The sequence below is a fragment of the Cryptotermes secundus genome, unplaced genomic scaffold (assembly GCF_002891405.2).
Source record: "Cryptotermes secundus unplaced genomic scaffold, Csec_1.0 scaffold690, whole genome shotgun sequence".
Classification (NCBI taxonomy): domain Eukaryota; kingdom Metazoa; phylum Arthropoda; class Insecta; order Blattodea; family Kalotermitidae; genus Cryptotermes; species Cryptotermes secundus.
Window position 1 is genome coordinate 193,045 of NW_019740662.1, and position 19,461 is coordinate 212,505.

Genomic DNA, 19,461 nt, shown 5'->3' on the forward strand with positions numbered 1-19,461 from the left:
CATACTCAAATGAAATAACCATCTTTATAAGGCTCTTGGATAAGATTATACCCTCTGTAGTTCAAACACCTGAGGTTATGCTGGTAGCATAGTTCGCACTTCATTATGTTCATCACACAGTCACAAACTGAGACTGGGAAATGAATTTTACCAATATATACTCTTGAAAAAGAGAAGTTAATTTACTTAATTTTGGTACATGCTGTATTTTCTTGTTTATTTCAGTTTTTAGATCACAGAACTTTGAACTTGTGTAAGAAATTTGCATGTGGAACAAAAAGTACCAAAATTGTAATTATTTGCAAAATGTCTGGATTCATTAAGGAATTGGCCTAGTAGTAGACAAAATAAAAGTAGTGGTCCTTGGGTTAAGGCATTATAAGTAAAGTGATATGCTCTTAAAGAGTATGTTCTTCCCAAAGCTAAGAATGGTCGATAAAGGTTAATGCTGCAATTCAGACATTCTGTCACATGATTATTTCCTTAGATTTGCCAAGTAATGTCCTAGAACATTTTTAAAGAATCTGTCTCCACTTAAATGTTACCAAACCAGTTTAGTAAGTCAGTCTCAGGTTTCAGCATAATAAAACCATGAATAAACTTTGGCAAAGGTTAGGGATCTTTTAATAATAGCCCATTTCTGAAGGAAGTGTCTTTGTATTTTAATTTTATGCATAATTTATTCTGTTAAAAATCTTATTTACATACCTTGTTGATGTAGATAATATTAATATATTTGATGAAGACAAGGTGCTGATTAATGTGTCTTTGAAAGTAGATAGTTACCTACTGACATGTTTGAATAAGCAAAGGTAAATTTCAGGTTGGTGATAATGGAGCTGGTAAAACAACACTTCTTAAAATTATCATGGGAATTTTGACACCTACTAAGGGAATTCGTCATATTCACCGAAACCTTAAATTTGGCTACTTCAGCCAGCACCATGTTGACCAACTTGATATGAATGCAAATTCAGTAGAATTACTGCAGTCAAGTTATCCAGGTAAAGTATGCTATATTGTATTTTAAGAATATAATAGGTTTAACAACATCCAAATGCATCATCTGTATAAAGACTGTACTGGTGTTATATTTAAATAATATATGATAAAAAATACAGCAGTATGATTTCAGACATGAAAGTGTTTTAAAAACTCGGTTGCAACCTGTTCCTCTGAGATGTCAGTTGACTTTCAGTAGATTACACAGCATTATATCCTATAAAGTAGAACTCTAATGACTACTTTGAGAACCTCAGATCCTACATCTTTTTGTTTTGTTTTCTTCCTTTAGGTTGGAAAATACAACTCTAAGTCCCTTAGAATGAGAATTCATAACAGTGTGAAAAAACTGGTGCTGTAACAAATACTCATGATAGGCAGCTTAAAATTTGTAAATGTATAAATCTCATAAAAAATTAGACAGTGGATATTTGTGATTATCTCATTCTAACTGATGAAAATACAGGACTTTGTAAAGGGATTAATATTTATTTTGAAATATATATAACTATGTGTGAAGCATATCAGATCTGATGCTAATAAATAGAGCAAAGGAAAGTAATGTGAGATTAGTAACAGTGAATATTGTTCTTCAGATATTGTGAACACAAATACTAGGAATCATCTGTTTTGTACATACCATGGAATAAACAAGGTGGCTGTGTGGTATGTTTCATTGCAGTTGTGTAACTGCTGAAATCTCGAGTATTTTTACTTTGCATTTTTTCTCCATTGGCATGTAGTTTATTTGAAATGTTTACATAAAGAGCTGTATTATAAATGTTATTACTATTAAAACAGAGAACATACATAAACACAGCATTTTATTGTTATGGCTGAGCTTGCATATCACCAGGTGATGCAATTGTCAGCAGCAAATGAGGTGACATACAGCATGAGAGCCTGTTGATTTGTGAGTAGGAGTAACTGAAGGCTGGTAGAAATGAATTAACAACTGCCAGCATCATAATTTACAAAGTCCTGTTTATGCAAGGACTTTTCATGGGACTAAGAGCTTGTGTAAATGCCCTATGTGATCACACATTCCTTAAAGGCATTGAAGTAACCGGAAAGTTTTAGGGTAGAGGCATTTTTTTATTTTAGCTGAGCATTGTTTTAGGATTTACTAAACTTGATTGTTGTTACAATTGTTATTTTTACATTAAACAGGTAAGCCAGTTGAGGAATATCGTCGTCAGTTGGGAAGTTTTGGTATCACAGGTGATATGGCTTTGCAGATGGTAGCCAGCTTATCAGGAGGTCAGAAGTCACGTGTGGCCTTTGCTAGGATGTGCATGGGCAATCCAAACTTCCTTGTACTTGATGAGCCCACGAACCATCTTGACATTGAAACTATTGAAGCACTGGGGAAGGCCATAAACAAATACACGGTGAGTATGCTGAATGTAGTCAAATCTTTGTCACTTTATTCTGATGGGACCACGATTATGAAGAAATTCACGAAACTGGAAGAGGTCTCTGTGAAACTAGAACTGAATCTTCAAATACAGGATTATCATTTTCATAGACATGGAAATTCCATTGTTTCTATGATCTGTTGGGCATCTTTTCACTTCTTCTAGTTGAGGAAATTTTGCAACATGCATGCCTGAATTTGTTTCTTTTTGTCTAATGTCTACAATCCTTCATCCTACTTTCTCTGTCCATATATAATTTTCTCAGGTGGCAGAGGACCAAAATGTCTTTTAGCTACCCTGTTTCCATGCTATTTGGCATAGAGTCATGTTTAATTTTAAGTGTACAATGTAGAAATTTTCGTCTGTTTTATATGCATTTTGATAGGATAGCAAATTTAACAATGATGGCAGTGTTTCTCAGTGATAATCATGAGTCATGTGATCACAAACATTCTTTCCAGCAAGCAAGACAATTCAGAGAATGACCACTAGACAGAACTCAGTTTGCCTTGAAGGCCGTTCTTCTCTACCTTCAGACCAAAAGATATAAGGGAGTTTTAGGTTGCATTTTCCAGGGAAAATAATGTGTCTTTCAGTCCAAAAGATATGGTAATTCCTATTGTGCATGTTTTTTTCAGACGATTCTAATGTCTTATTCTAAAGGAAAGTTTAACAGCAATGGCAATAAGCCATCTCCTTTTTCCAGACCATTATGAATCTGACATGCACCAGACAAATATTTCCCTACCCATCCTTTACTGTGGGTTTTATTTACTCACATTTTAAGTAGCTTAATTACTTTCAGGGCTATAAAAGAGTAAAGAGAAGTAAAGGTATCCCTGTAACAGGCTGTGGAGACCCATAGGGTTGTGAGATGTTGACTTTCCCACATTTTCTAGACAGTCGACTCATAGATGGCGGCAAGGTTGTCAGCCCTACACGCCGGCCACCCTTTACCCCCTAGAGCATTCAAAGAATATTCCTGGTACTCATTTCTGTTGGAGGCTGAGTCGACCCCAGGGCCAGAGTGCGTCTGGAAGGATTAGGTCAATTGAAAAAATCAAGTGACCTCATCAGGACTTGAACCCGTGACTTTCCGGCTTGTAGCATAGTGCCTCAACCAACTGCGCTACTGTGTGCCCCTACTTTCAGGGGTATGCTGAATTTAATAGGATATTCACCAATGGAAGAAAGTCTGTATCACTACATAATCATTTAATGTTTCCACAGACAAGCTTGTAACTGCATTTCACAGGCACAGCCATATATACATCCTGTAACCTCTGAAAAGAATGTCATATAAGCCAAGCTGCAGACTTTGAGACTCCTGAGTTTTATTGCATGGAAGCTTTATTATGTTTTTATAGGAATGATGGTATTTCACAGCTTGTATATTCTTACCAGTCTCTTTTTTTGTTTCTCTTTTAGGGAGGGGTGATTCTGGTATCACATGATGAACGACTAATCCGTATGGTATGCAAAGAACTATGGGTTTGTGGAAATGGTAGTGTCAAGAGCATTGAAGGAGGTTTTGATGAATACAGACGATTAGTTGAGCGGGAATTGGAGGCACAGACTAAATAGTGAAACTCGACATTCTCAACACTGCCGCCCATTCCTTGTTATGTATGTGGAAGAGTTAAAACACACCATTATTAACATATTAAAAATGCTGATTTGAATAAATTCTTCTATTTATTGTTTGCAGTCTCTTGTGTAAGTCTGTGAAGTGTGGATTAATAGAAAATGATATTCAGATTTATAAAATTAACTTCATGAAGCAGAGTCCTTCATAAGGGAGTGATAGTCATTCAGCTGGTCAAAACGAATTCCCTCTCTTTTATGCAATCCAAAGGTTCATTACCATGTTGATAAATCTGTTAATCCTATCCTGAGTCAGTTGAATGGAGACCACACTGTTGCATCCTATTTCTTTAGGATCCATTTTAATATTATCTTTCCAGCTGTGTGTTGGTTTCTTCCCACCAGGTTTTCCAACAAGTACGCATGTATACATTTCTTCTCCTTCATGCTGCCCATCTTGTCTTCATTTCATCACAGAAGTAACATTCGTGGAGAGTGCAAAGCATGAAGCTCCTTGTTTTGCAGCATTTTCCATCCTGCTGTTATTTAATTTCTCTGTTTTAATATTCCCCTCAGTAATCTGTTCTCAAGCATATTTATAAAATAAAAAATGTTATAATGTATGTAATTTTAGCACTACTTTTGGCCAAAATGTAAGCAGAGGTTTATAGTATTATACCTCTGTATTTGTGCATGTGCTCTCTTGGCCATGTACATTGGTCAACCAAAGCTCTCAAACAGAAAAGTTAGATTGTCTACCTGTCAAGTCATGCCTGCTGATGTTCGGACTTCTAGTGGAACTGGTAAACATATGGTCTAAACACATAACAGATAAAACTTGTCCAGAATACAGCAGATGTTGGAAATGCTCTTCATTATTCCTCATGCATTCCTGACACCTCTGTGAAAATGTTGCATTCCCATGTTGAAGGCCTTATTGGAGAACAGAAAGCTTTCCTCCAGATATTTTCTTTCAGTTCTTCAATTTGGTGACCTGTAAACTTTTTGTTAGGATACTCCATAAATAAAATAAAATAAAATATAAATTGATATTGGGGAAGCATGCTGGTCACAAGTCACTGCACTCACTAACAGCACAGCACACTATTACATTTACAGTGTATTTATTACCTGTTGAATGGTATAACGCTTTGCTTCGCTTCATATGCATACATTTTACATACTCCTATGGTGAGGTCTCATTGACTGTGAATTGCAGCTATGGATCCGTGACTGTTGGGCACACCTGCAGCATCCAGTTTCAGAAAGTGAATACGTTCTGCATAATGACTCATGCATGTATATCATTTTGCATGGGTGAAACTTACTGGTACTGTATCCGTGGACACAGACCCTAGCAAAACATTAGTTTCTTCTGTATCTTCTTGTAGAACAGATGACTGCAGAAGTTTGGTAGAGACTGGATGTAAAGAAATGAACAGCATGAAAATTAGATACTGCAGAGGTTGAATCTGAAGAAACTAAATGATTTGGATGTTGAAAATAATTCCATCATATTAAAATCTCTTACCAGGTTTCCAACTTTGGAAACATTTGCATATTAATGTGGGTATCAGTAGGGCTTAGGACATTTTAGAGAGAATATCAGAACTTCAGCTGTAGATGGTGTATTATGTGTTAACACTCTGAAGCATTAAATCTGTCTAAGAACTACTGAAAAACTACTACACATTACAACTCCATTAGAGAGACCAGTTTGTTAATGTTGTGTTCAGAAATAATAATTTATTTTGAGAATTGTAAGAAACAAACATTGTGTGAGCCAAAAGAGAGGTTTTTCTTTCCAGGTTCAAGAAGATGGTGGACAGTTCTGTGCCATTACGGGCTAAAGCAACATAAACCTTGGTTTGCTAAGGATGTTAAAAATTCTTAGGTCGAAAGAAATGAGCTAAATTGAAGCCAAATATGCATAGATAATCTGACACTAGTAGATATTTTAGGAATTAAAAACAATAACAGAAAGAGAAAATGAGCTCAAAACACATAGTATATGAACAACAATATTATTTACATAGAGGCATAAGTGAATATAAGCAGGATTACCATCTAGAACTGTCTTGGTAAAGCATGAGAATGGTGATCTGGTTGCAGATTCCTACCATGTTGTATTTTGAATAGGTAGAAAAATTGCTTGTCTGGTAATGAATGTGTATGAGGTTAATGATATTGGACACTCCAAAATACTGTTAATATTTGTCAGTATTTTGAGCAGTTGTTTTCCTGCTAGCCAAAACCACTTATGCTCTAGAGGTCAATTCTATGTCCTCTTATTACTTTACAGCAATGTCACTGCTCGCTCACTGCATTCACCTGTGGGTTTGGTTGATGTTCCAATAGACAACCACTTCGGAAAGTTTGCGGGCCCTGAAAAGGGCAGTTTGTTCCTTGATAGTAGGCCTGTCTGGCCGGTGGTGTAGTGCCGCATGCACCAGTAGAAACAGCTGCCAATGGTATGGTTACTGGAGTTGTGGCAGCTGCGTTAGTTGCCTGGTCACAGAGCGTGGTTGCTGGAGACTTGCAGCAAATACGTCTGTTGCCTGGTTGCAGAGCGTGGTTGCCGGAGACTTGCGGCAACTATGTCGGTTGCCTGGTCGCAGAGAAGAGCTGATGCCTTTGATGACTGATCGCTCTGAACTGAATGTGATCACTGACTACTGCGAGCTTTGGGCTCTACCTTTTATACCATGCTTGATGGGCAGAGTGAAACTTGCAGTTGCGATTGTGAGTACTGATTGGCTAGCGCACATGATGGTTTAAATGTGGCCTGGATAGCGAGTGTGTATAAATACAAGTGCTGGCAGCAGTGTGATTGGTTAGAGCACATGATGATCTAGAGGTGGGTTGGACATCGAGTGCTGTATAAATATGAGCGCAATGTGTGGCAATGTGATTTTGACTTAGGAGTGAGTGTTGTCTGTTAGATTGGCGAAACAGCGTGTAAGTGTGTAGGGTGTTCCCACATCACTCTCCCCTCGTGAAAATTGATGCTCATATGTTCCCATGCACCTTTTCTTTGGTCTTCCCTGCACTCTTCTGCACCTGCTTCTCGTGAGGACTTTACAGCTTCTGCTAGAGGCGGCCTTTCTGGAATTTTGTTTGAATAAGCTGTGCAGTTTCTGGAATAATCTAGATGGTATGAGAGGTGTATGCAAGAAAAGTGATGTGATCCCCCCTCCCCTTTAGCTCCCACCACACAGATGTTCTTCCCAAATAGTACCTAGATACATTGGACCAGGTTAGGCAGCAGCCAGGTTTGGTCACCTTACTGGAATCCCGTGTCATTGGCTAGGCAGTCGCTGCAGGCATTCATCCTGTCACTGGCCACCTTCATATGTTGATGGGAATAATGATGAGTGTCATGAAGTTGGTCAAGTAGTCAGTCATGGGCTACTCTTTGTCTCTTTGTCGGGGGTAGCCCCAAACAGGTCACAGAGCAGAAATAGCTCTTTCCTGAGCACCATGCTGGTGAGTGTCATGCATGTGACTTCACAGGTTGATGTTCTGTATGCCAGCTGCAGCTCTCATCCCAATCTCTTTGGTATGTTCAAATGACCATTCTCTGATGCTCCTTCACTGTGTTCATGTATTGTTCTACCATGCCTTCTAATTGTGGATGCCAAATGGTGGTGTGTATCTTTCAGTTACCCAGATGTTGTAACACCTCCTGTAGGAGTTGTGACTCAAAGGTTCTGACCTTGGTTATCATGCTGTTCCCTTGGGATTGTGAATTTGCAGAAGAAGTTGGTCATCTGATGGTCCACCACTGCTGATGTCTCTTGTTTAGAGATGGTGTAAACCTCTGACCACATAGTGAAGCAGTCCATGGCAATCTGGAGATATCAACTTACTGTCTTGCCCTCTGGAGAAGTTTCTGCAGTGTCTATGGTGATTCTCTCAAACAGCGCCCTAATGCTGTATGGGTGTATCAGGTATGTCAGCTTGGTGCACAGATGTCACATTGTTGGCACCAACTCTCAATGTCAGTCCTCATGTGTAGCCAGTAGTAGCACTGTATAACCTTGTCCAAGATGCTATTGACATCAGATATCCTTCTGAAAATCCTCCATTCAGCTCTTCTAGTATTTCAAGTCACATTTATCTGGGGAAGAACTATTAGGACTGTTCTGGACCACCTATTGCCTAACTTGCTCTGATGCTCCAGCATGTCATTTCTTAGTCAAGGAGTTCCACAGAGCCCAATAACTCTGGTAAATGGGACTGCTGTCAGTGATGACGACCTTCTACCCATGACTCCCTCCAACCCCCACTTCCTGTAGAATTAGCTCCACACTGTTATTCAACTGCTCCATTATTAGGGTGGTAAGAGTGGTAACTCATATTCCTACTGTAGGTTCTTGTGAACACAGCAACAAACATTTAGATGCCATAAAAGGCAGGGAATTTCCGGGTGAAAGATATTGAAAATAAAATGTACCTGAGAATTTATTAGACACGTTTATGGGTTACACAATTACAAAGGGAAACTGATTTTTCTGAGTATATAACTTTCTCAATAAATTTCAATGTGAGAGAGCAAAGCATCAATGGAACCGTACAGTTCAGTTTTAGGCGATGAGCAGCACAGCAAACATACCGATGACAATTTAACACCATGCAAATTGCCTAATTTCATATGAAGTATACTTGTCTTTCGTGTGCAATGTCATTTCTTTACCACGGATTGTCATGTGCAGACAATCCATGTCACGGATCAGCATAGACCATCTAAAGCATCTAAAGTGGCCTCTGTCCCAGTAGCTGTTGGCAATGCTGTAAAATGTTGCGTCTTGTCGGTGTGGTGTATGGGCTCTTCAACACTCGTATTTTACACTTATAAAGTGCTTATAAAGCTGTTATGCATGATGGATGATCCGTGCTGTTAAGTTTCGCATATAAAATTATGCAATTTACCTTCTGTTTGGCGACGATCACAATGTTTATCGATGCACTGCTTGCAACCTCATTGAACAAAACTCCGTGTTAGTGTTTTCTCAATATCCACTCTCTTGTGGTTTATTCAAATTAAAAGTTTCTTTATCTGTAGGAATGGTTGTTAGGCGGTTGTTACTGTGATGTTAAACATAGATAAATGCCATACGGGAGAACGGGAGAACACTTTATCACATAGGGATTTTCTTCTCTATGGTTGCCTAATCAAAGTAAAACGTTTTCACGACGTTCACGACCTGACGGTTGTGTGGTGTAAGTGGTTATAAGTGAATTATACGGAAAACGGTGTTGGGTTGGATCCGCTTAAAGAAAACAAACGTGATTAACGTTGTTAAATAATCTCCTAACCCTTATTAAATAATGTACGTGGTTGCTAAAGAAATGGAAAGGCATGAGTTCTGAAGGAATTCCACCTTAGTGTACGTTGGAGTCTGCTATTAGAATTGTAGTACAGAGTCCGTTGGATATGCTTTCGTCTTTAGTAAAGGAACACCAAACAAAACAAGCCCATAGAAAAGAAAAGCAAGGTTTGTATGAGTTTGTGGACGTTTGATCACAGCAGAAAATAGCTCAATAAATCATGTCACATGGTTCTCTGAAGGGCATTTTATTTTATACTGCAGGTACGCCCAGATTTGTATCACATCGTACCCAGAAGCAAGTTGCACAGAGTGAAATCGCGTAACTGGAAAGTAATTTCCCCCCAATAAGAATCAGTGGAAATGTCTGAAATATGCCACAGAAGAACCGGAATATTTAAATAATATTTGTCATGTCCAAATTGTGTTTATATTTATTTACTTTGAAAAAGGAATGCCACTCATTGCCGAGAAATGGGATGGCATAATGCACAGAAAACCTGTGCCACTGAGTCAGAATCACTTGTCCTGTTGTCCCAAGAAAAGCACTTTCTCTCTCAGACATTAAGAAACATTAACAGGATGTATTTTAAACATTGTTGAGTATTTTTATGTGACAGTTTATATTAATAATTAACATAATAAAATTTAACACTGTTGATGTGGTAGATGGCGTGCTAAATGGATGATTTCATGGATGAGTTATGGTGTTTTATGGGTGGTAGAGAAGAGAACTGAATTGGTTCAATTAATCAGCAGTATTGAGTTTTTCATTTATGACCACTGAAATATACAGTAAAATTTCAGTATAGGTCTTTGGTTGATTTGATAGCCATGAATTTTTTAAAAAATCATCAGTCTCCCGATCTGCAACTTCTTATGCAACAATTGATACTCAAAGGCTGTGCAGCTAAGCCAAATTTCCCCTTCTGCCTGCCCCTCTCAGTTGGCAGTCCAGGAGTTTGAATTGATGTGAGCTCCAGTCATTGAAATCAGATTAAATTAGTTGATCACATTAAGATGAAATTGCATTTTTCAAACTTCAATATGTCAAATAGTTGTATATGTTTCTTAGTACATTCAAATTCTGTTAAAGAGTTTGTGTTAGTATGGACAAAAAAGAAAGTTCAAGATTTTGATATTTAGCTGATAACTGTGTCCTCCACGCTTTAGTAGGCAGGATATGCAACAAGTCAGGAGTGCAATATGTCACACTGAGAAAGTACCTGGAAATGAGATTGAAAAATTTGTGATAATGGTACAGTTATACAATTATTGTGTTTCTGGATGTTATCCAGTGTCTTTTTATATTTAAAACACAACTTTTTGGAGACTGGATTCTGTCTCTGTCTTCAGATGAAAGCCTTCAGTTGGACCCAATTGATAGAAGTAGTCCATGCCTCCAGACAGCAGTACCAACACAAGATGGGATATACTGTAAGAGTTAAACATTAAAAAATTCCACAGACATGAGGCCTAGCACCTATGTCCATGAACTGTTTTATGGCTATTGTTAAAATAAGAGTGTTGTCAGAATAGAAGTCATCACTAAAGAGAGAAATTCTCTGTATGGTACCAACATAAACACAACTTTCACACATAATCAATGCTGGAAAGAGAGATAGTTTTCTCACTTCTGCAATAATGGGAGTCCAGATGGGAGAGATGTCCAAGCTGGTTTGACTGATCGAATGAGCTACTAGAGACCTGCGAGCAGATTCCTTTTATTTCATGTAGTTGGTATTTGGTTCAGTCTGGAAGATCTTTGCTTCTTTCCAGCATATTATTGGCCTTCTTCATATGCATATTGGCTTTATTTTGATTGTTTGGAAATTTAACTGTATGTCTGTGGTATATCATCGATCAGTCAATCCAGCTTGGACATCTCTCTCATGTGGACTCCCATTATTGCAACAGAAGTCAGAAAACTACATCTCCGTCCAGTAGATTATGTGTGAATGTTGTGGTTTTTATGTTGGTATCATACAGACAATTTGTCTCATTAGTGATGATTTAGCATTAGCCATGAAATAGTGCATGGACATAGGTACTAGGCTTCATGTGTGTCAAATTTTTTTAATGTTTACCTTAACTCGTACAGAAGGTTTGTGCTGTGCTTGGTTTATATACCCTACCTTGCATTAGTGCTCGTGACAGGAGATAAGGACTTGCTCTGTTGATTTGGCCCAAATGATTAGTCTTTCACCTGAAGACAGAGACAGAATCCAAAAGTTATGTTTTAAATAAAAAACAGGAGAATGTATAATGTCCAGAAGCTCAGTAGTTGTACCTAGAAATGCATTTATATCCCACTACACTATACAAAATTACACACATAATTCTGCTACTAACTTCATTAGCAATTAAGAACTGTAGTTGGGAACAGCTAAAATTGTCATACTCATGTGTATTAGAAAATTATTATACTAAGTAAAGAAGTTATATTTAGTTCTCTTCTGTATGTAGGTGTCCCATGACTTTATGTCATAATTTGAGGAGGTCCTGAGGCCATTCTGAGTGAAAAATATTATATCAGTCATAGCTCCAAAACTGCTGGCAATAGGACTCCTGTTGACATAACATTCTTCACTCAATTGACCTTAACAGAACGCCAATCTCCATGTCTTAGTTCTTAGTGACCACAATACATGAGTCTTTGCCATTCTGCAAAAGGCCAGTTTTTCACAATTCTGTTGCATTGTTCATATCAGTCAATATGGGCTTCTTCCTCCTGTCGCCCTTCATCACTTCTGAATAACTGTATTTCTTGTCATCCTGTCTATACAGGGTGTCCCTGGAGGAATGTGCCAAACTTTGGGAGGGTGTTCCTTATGTTAAAGTATGCCGATATAACCCAAAACACCTATGTCCAAAGTTGAATGGTTACGGAGATAATGGCCAGAGAAGTGTGAAACTTTGACCGGTGTTACACACGTGTTGATTGCCAAATACATATTAAAGCTGGTAGGAATATGTGGTTTCTGTAATGTTAATAATGTATGTAACATCAAACTGACTTGTGAGTGACATGAAGCCATTAAATAGAACTACAAAAAACTTGCATGCCATGTCAAAGTTGTTAAAGAGTTCCAAGCACTATACATGACACATGAATGGCAAGCGCTGACGTAACATTGCTGACTGCGTGTTCTGGTATGCGAGTGTATGGGGCTAACATGAGCTGCCATCACCACACTCAAGGACAAACGCAGATAAGAGTAGCCAGCTGACAGGTACAGTGCATGGACCTGCCAGAAAACCACACTTTTCTCTGGCCATTATCTCCGTAACCGTTCAACTTTGGACATAGGTGTTTTGGGTTATATCAGCATACTATAACATAAGGAACACCCTCCCGAAGTTTGGCACATTCCTCCTGGGACACTCTGTATAACCTGGCTGCATCCTCACCCTGATCACCACAGTTGTGAAGATGGAGCCAGCATGTTCCTCTGAAACATAGGTAGGCACTTCCAGGAACACACACTGTTGCTACCAAGAAGATCACAATCTGGACTGTAAATATTTTTTGCTTACAGAACAAAAGAGAAAAGAAGCAGTTGCTGCTGCCAACAGTTTGACCCAAGCTCTTGTGGACCACCTGAACGTTGGGTAAATATAAAAAAGTGTGCCTATGTAGAGAGAAAATATCAAAAGTATGCCTATATAGAGAGAAAAGTAATTGTTATGCATGAAATTTTTGATAAATCAGGGGAAATGTAAAGCCATGTCCAAATGTGAGAAAATATTTTGATTTACTAATACAGCTGCAGAGGTTTGCCCCTAACTGGCATAAAAATGTCTCTGTAAATAACATAGTACAACAAAACATGATATAAGCTAAAATATGTAAGTAGCCTGTCACCATTCTGTAAAGCTGTACAATAGTATCTTTACTGTAGAGCCAAATTTGGCCAGTGTTTCAGTAGAAAAAGTGGAAATTCAATTCCCATGAAACTTTCTTTTGATGAATTTGCTGGTAGAAGTTTACTGACATTTTGGAGGAATATACTCTGTTCTGCTCACATTGTTGCTTGTTTGTCGTACAGATACACTCCAACTCTGAATATAAGACAGTACGAGGGGGTACCCAAAAGAAACCAAACTTATTTTTTTTTAAACTTATTTATTCAAATTTTAAGCACAAACCTTCAATCCCCTTCAAAGTACTCTCCACTTACACTAATACACTTGTCTAATCTTTTATTCCATTTTTCAAAACATTGTCTAAATTCATCTTTTGAGATGCTTGACAGCGCCTCCGTCGTTTTTTCCCTTCACCTCAGCAACATCAGCAAAACGCTAAAAAAAAGTTTTGATCATTTCGGGACTCTTCTTTCAAAGCACAGCATGCTTCCACGCGACCTTGTTTTTGTTCAGCAGTCAGCAGTCGTGGCACGAATTTCGCAGCCACCCTTTTCATTCCCAAATCTTCTGTCAAAATTCGCTGAACTGAGCTCCAAGTCACTCCCGACAGCTCCACAATTTCTTCAATGGTCCGTCGTCGATCTTCCTTGATGATTTCACGAATTTTTTCAACATTTTCATGTGTTCGGGCCGTGGAAGGACGACCAGAACGAGGTTTGTCATCAATTGACATTTCACCATTTTTGAAACGGGAAAACCACTCAAACACTTGAGTTTTCCCCATAGCATCATCCTTGTATGCCGTTTTTAACATTTCAAGAGTTTCTGTTCCACTTTTCCCGAGCAAAAAGCAGAATTTCACTGCCGCACGCTGTTCACGAAAATCAGCCATTGCAAAAACGACGATCACACAAAACAGTTGTCACTATAAACTCTGCCGAAACTAGTTCTTACCTTCTGAAGCAACGGTAGTCGGCTTATCGACTCAGGAATGTTAGCTCTATGTGCTCATAGCGGCAAAACATGGTACTACAAAAGCTCTGCCCACAAAAAAATTAGTTCGGTTTCTTTTGGGTACCCCATCTTATGTCCCTCTGAAATATTGGAAAAATTCTGCCATAGTACCTGGCATCATGTTTCTGAAGACAGTTCTTTGCATGGTCACCATAGTAAGCTTCAGCTTCCCATAAAAGGATAGAAGCTTCTGGAGAAAGTCTGTCCTTCATGGAATTATTAATGTTAACATTGACCACTGTATAATTATAGTTATTTGTTATAGAAATTTGGCAGCATGAGCTTATGTAATTTTTTAACTTTGCCTATGATCTGTTTTACAGAATTAACTGAATCTATGAGGCAAGGTCATTCTTGAAAAGCTGATATTCCCTCGATCCAGATATTCCATTGTTTTTGGATTTAATATTATCCTAACATTGACACCTAGGTCTTGTAAGTCCCTCTGCTCTTCAGGTATTCCAGATAAAATTTGTGTGTTTTTCTCATTTTCCTGTGCATGCTACATAACCTATCCATGAAGAAAACAAGTTATGAACCTGCTCATTATGCAGATTTCTGTATCCTCCACAGAGTAGCTCAAGCTTACTTAAATCAAAAAAGACTTGATGCAGAAGCGAAGCAACTTCATCATAGTGCTACTAACTTTGCCAAACAGACACAGCAATGGGTTAATCTTGTCGAGAGTTTTAGTGGAGCACTCAAGGAGATTGGAGATGCTGAGAACTGGGCTTGTAGCATAGAGGGAGATATGAGGACAATTACAAGTGCTCTAGAATATGCATATAAAGGTGAGTTGCTAGTATTTACCTAAGTTCAGGGACCCACTACAATGCGTGGGGCATCTGTAAAATGTCTCATCTCGTCCTGTTGGCCTCCAGTCTTTACTTCATTCCATGTTTTGCCTGCTTCTCTGGCTTCTTACTCCACTATCTTCCCACAAGTTTTCCTGGGATGACCACCTCTGCAAATACCCTGGGGGATCCAGTCCAGTGCAGTCTTTCCAACAGCTCCAGTAGGTTTCATCAACATATGACCAATCCAGTTCCATTTTCTTTTCTTCATCTGAACATCAATTGGCTGTTGATTTGTGACTGTACAGAGAGCCTTATTGGATAGAGTTTCTGGCCATCTTATGTTTATGATTCGGTGTAAACATCTATTAATAAAACTCTGCAGCATGTCAGTGATCTGCTTTGTGACCCTCCATGTCTCACAAACATAAAGTAGTACTGACTTCACATTCGTATTGAAGATGAGGACTTTAGTCTTCTTGGAAATATATTTATTTCTCCAGATTGGATATAATTGGATAAAGGCCCCACTTGTGTTTTTTATTCAATTTTTAAACATTTTCATCTGTGACCCCTTTCTTGGTCACAGTACTTCCAAAATAAGAGAAGGTCTCTACTTGCTTAGTTAGTTTCTTGTTTATAAACTGTTAGTCTCCTTTGTAATTTATTGTTTATCCTCATTTCTTTAGTCTTATTTACATTAATATCTAGCCTAACTCTCTTTGCTTCTTCTTGCAGATTTGTTAATTTTTCTTCCACATCCTGGAAACTCTGGGCCATCAAACAGATATTGTCTGCGAAGTCTAGTTCTTAGAGTCTGTCCATCATGCCCCACTGGATTCCTCTCTGTCTCATACTAGTTGTTTTACTCATCACATCATCTAACACAAGCAGAAATATAGTAGGGGATAGAATGCATCCTTGTCTTACTCCTGTAGTTACTTCAGTAAGTTTGCCATCATGCAGGACTTGGCACTTAAAGCCCTCATACATGTCTTTTAAAAGTTTCAAGATCTTAGCCAGGATACCATATTTTCTCTAAGACCTCCCAAATAACTCGTCATTTTAATGAGTTGAAGGCCTTTATTGCAATTAATGAGTGTCAAGTATAATGTGTTCTGTCATTCAGTACTTTGCTCTAAAATGATTCTTAAAGTATTTATCAAGTCGACACAGCTGCGTTTTTCCCGAAAGCCTGCTTGCTCCTTTTGAAGTCTCAGTTCCACTACATTTTTTACTCTGTTCAAGATAATTCTTGAAAGTATTTTACTTGGCATGCTTAGAAGTATGATGCCCCTCCAATTATTGCAATTTGTAGTTATTTCCCTTGTTCAGTATTTTAACAATTATACTTTCTTTCCATTCCTTTGGAACTTTTTCTTCTTGCCATATCTATTCAAATAGTGGGTGCAGCATGTTGACCGATGTTTCAGTGTCTACTTTCAGAACTTCAGGAATAATATTAGCTGTGCTGATGATTTTCTGCTTTTCATTCATTTAATTGCTATCCTTACGTTTGCCTGTGTTGGTGGATCTAAGTTTATTCTGGGATCAGTTTGAATATTCCTTTCACTTATATGTCATTATATTAAGTTGAAAGTCTGCAAACACTAGATGGTGGTCACTACCAACATCTGCTCCGCTTCTGTTTCTTACATTTGTTAGTGATCTCCTACACTTCCTGCTTATTGCTATGTGTCTCTTTGGTTTTTGGTGCTATGATCTGGGGATATCCATGTGAGTTTGTGGCATTTTTTATGTATAAACAGTGACCCCCCCCACCATTACTAAACAACTTTCCATTTTCATTCATCTCTCCAATTCCATGTTGTCCCATAATATGTTCTAGTCCTCCATTGTTGGATCCTATTTTGGCATTCATATCCCTCATCATCATAATTATGTCTCTTTTCCCTATTTTCCTGATTGTATCACTCAAGTGTTGATAGTATTCTTCTTTCTTGGTTTTTCTGTTGCCTCTGTTGGTGCATAGCATTGAATTAATGTCACACTTTGAATATTGGTCTTAAAACGTGGTGTCAGTATTGTTTCTGAAATGGGTTTCTTCTTCATGAGGCTATTCTTTCCATGCTTTGTTATCAGTAATCCTACTCCATTTCTGTGTTCAGCATTTTCCCTTCTTGCACAATTTTGTACTCCCATTTCCCCAAAGTCTAACCATCTTGCTTCACTGATTCGAAGTTGCTTCACTGATTCGCATTGGCACAACTACTCAATCTTCCGTTACTTTAATCACTTATCTTAGCTTATGTGAAAGTGATGACAATTATGCATGTGTACATATATTACAAACTGACACCAAGTACTTACTGTTAACTCTTCTTGAGTACTGACTGACTCTTGGTTCCACAATCCAAAGGGCACATGGTTTGGACTGCACTGTTAGAATTATGGGGTCACAGGTTAACATCACACTTGGGGCATAGATGTTTGTTTATATTTTCCAGTGTTGTATAAGAGAGATTCAGTAGAAACCTGTCTTGGGGGAAATTACTGCAGATTTCTTTACTTCAGTGATCAAAGTCACATTAACCACGGAGGCATATTTTCCATTGTGTCATCAGTTGCTGGATACCTTTCTTCAAGAATTCTGTAGTCTGCTGGTAAAATCAGTCACACACAGCTTGACACACCTGAACTGTGTGCTCCAAGTGCCTTCCTGAGCGGTGTGAAGCACACGAGGAGGCAGAAAAAACGAAGTTACAGATTGTCCTTGAGTGCAACTTCCTCTGTTACTTTACAGCATAGATGAGAGGTTTCTCTGACTTGGTCAGGGAAATGCCGTCCTTCCTAATCATGCTCTGTTGGAGCTGTCTCTGTGGCTTTCCTGAGATGCCAACCATGCATCTACATTTTCTGGCAGAGTTTGATGCTGTGTTCTGCTGTAGCTGACAGGTCTGATTGATAGAGACAGACACGTATATGGTGTTCTTTAATTTGGAATGCCCAGCCTCTTTAATGTAAACCTCCCCACAAAACAAATACAAGTTGATTGGTAGTAACAACAAAATATTTAATTTTCTGTATTTTTCACCAGCTTTGTCTTGGAAATAAATATTTACCTTAGTACTTTGTATGTGATTATTTCCATTTGATATAACTTTCTTCACATACACTTCAGAACATTAAATAACAGTGGGTGGGAGTATATCTTTATTTTTGCTTAATCTTTAACATTATGAAAACATACAGAATTCTGAATAAAAATTGCTGCAACTGCCACCACCACATTGAGCATGTTTGTGTAGTACTAATACTATATGTGTATTCAGCAGGTGCCCAGTTCAAATCCTCACCAGGACTGTGCCTATCCTGGTCTTAATTTTTTTATGGTTTTCATCAATTCTTCCAGGAAAATGTTGGGATTATGCCTTGATTAGGCTGCACCTGCTGCCTTCCAAATCCTTTCCAATTCATTATTAATTAATCATGATACCCTTTGATGTTCTGTTTTGTGAGGTACTGACAGCATTTTAAAAGCTGCAAAAAAAAACATTGGCACAACTACTCATTGTCAATTTTTGGAGGGAAATAATGCAGTTTCTTTTTTTTTCAGCAACTCAAGAAACACCATAGTTCAGTGCATTTACTGGGTTGTTTTAATGGATGAGCCATAAACACTGTATGTAGCTCATGATGCTTTCTCTCTCATGGTCATTAATTAGAATAATTATGAGAATTAGTTGTATGAAATGAAAATCATTTAATTATGGAATCTTTTTTATTAGTCTTGTCACTTAGCAACCAGAATCTGGAGACAGCTTGTATTTTGAGCATTTAAAAAGGTCATTTTTTTTGTCTCAGATGATTCCATTATTTGGTCCTGAGATACAGTTCACATTTATTTTTTCTTCTCTGATGTTTTGTATTTGTATATTTTATATGGAAAATAAATACTTCTGTACCTTGTGTAAGTTTTACCTAATGGTTTATATGATTTATTTATCATATGTAGCTATGTATGGATACTATTACTGGAAGATTTTTTACAACAAAAGGTTCATTATAGAATAAACTCCAATATTTCAAAAAATATCTGTCTCCAAAATGTTGGATTTTTATTGTAATCATTGTACTTAGTTTCCATGATAATGTAAAATTTCATGTTTTGCTTAGTTTATGCACTCTTAGAATGCTGTAGAAACTTGGAATTTTAAAAGGGAGATGTATGGAAGTGTAAACTCCTTTTTAATATCTGGAAACCTCGAAATTCAGTCCTTAATGCCAAAGATGCCAGATCTGTCAAACAGTAGAACAGAAATATTGATATTTATGGCTACATTTTGAGAAGAAAAAAAGAAGTTTACAAAATTTGGTGTGGCACTAAAAAATTCATGATTCTTATGTTTTGTCACAATGTACATGCTCAGTTAGGAGTGGGGAAACAGTTTAGTAAAAGGGCCATGTTTGTGAATACAATATATTTATAAA

General features: G+C 37.8%; 2 protein-coding genes across 2 annotated transcripts in view; both read left to right on the forward strand.

Annotated features, from left to right (window-relative positions):
- Positions 1 to 4,123, forward strand: part of LOC111872542 (ATP-binding cassette sub-family F member 3) — a 30,592-nt gene extending 26,469 nt beyond the window's left edge. Inside the window, exons 11-13 of the mRNA XM_023866567.2 lie at positions 824 to 1,004; positions 2,173 to 2,393; positions 3,849 to 4,123. Coding sequence (XP_023722335.1) covers positions 824 to 1,004; positions 2,173 to 2,393; positions 3,849 to 4,004 — 558 coding nt within the window. The 3' untranslated portion in view covers positions 4,005 to 4,123. The remainder of the gene's footprint in view (positions 1 to 823; positions 1,005 to 2,172; positions 2,394 to 3,848) is intronic.
- A 4,654-nt stretch (positions 4,124 to 8,777) lies between these two features.
- On the forward strand, positions 8,778 to 19,461 carry LOC111872540 (biogenesis of lysosome-related organelles complex 1 subunit 1). Its single transcript, XM_023866564.2, has 4 exons — positions 8,778 to 9,502; positions 12,874 to 12,946; positions 14,789 to 15,006; positions 18,587 to 19,461. Exons 1-4 carry the CDS (start codon positions 9,442 to 9,444, stop codon positions 18,604 to 18,606), a joined length of 372 nt encoding a protein of 123 aa, XP_023722332.1. The 5' UTR covers positions 8,778 to 9,441; the 3' UTR covers positions 18,607 to 19,461.

Excerpts from the sequence above, each read along its gene's own strand:
- LOC111872540 (XM_023866564.2), top strand. The coding sequence starts at position 9,442 with ATGCTTTCGTCTTTAGTAAAGGAACACCAAACAAAACAAGCCCATAGA. Across the intron at positions 9,503-12,873 it reads CCATAGAAAAGAAAAGCAAG|AACAAAAGAGAAAAGAAGCA; the intron begins GTTTGTATGAGT and ends TTTTGCTTACAG. Across the intron at positions 15,007-18,586 it reads TCTAGAATATGCATATAAAG|CAACTCAAGAAACACCATAG; the intron begins GTGAGTTGCTAG and ends TTTTTTTTTCAG.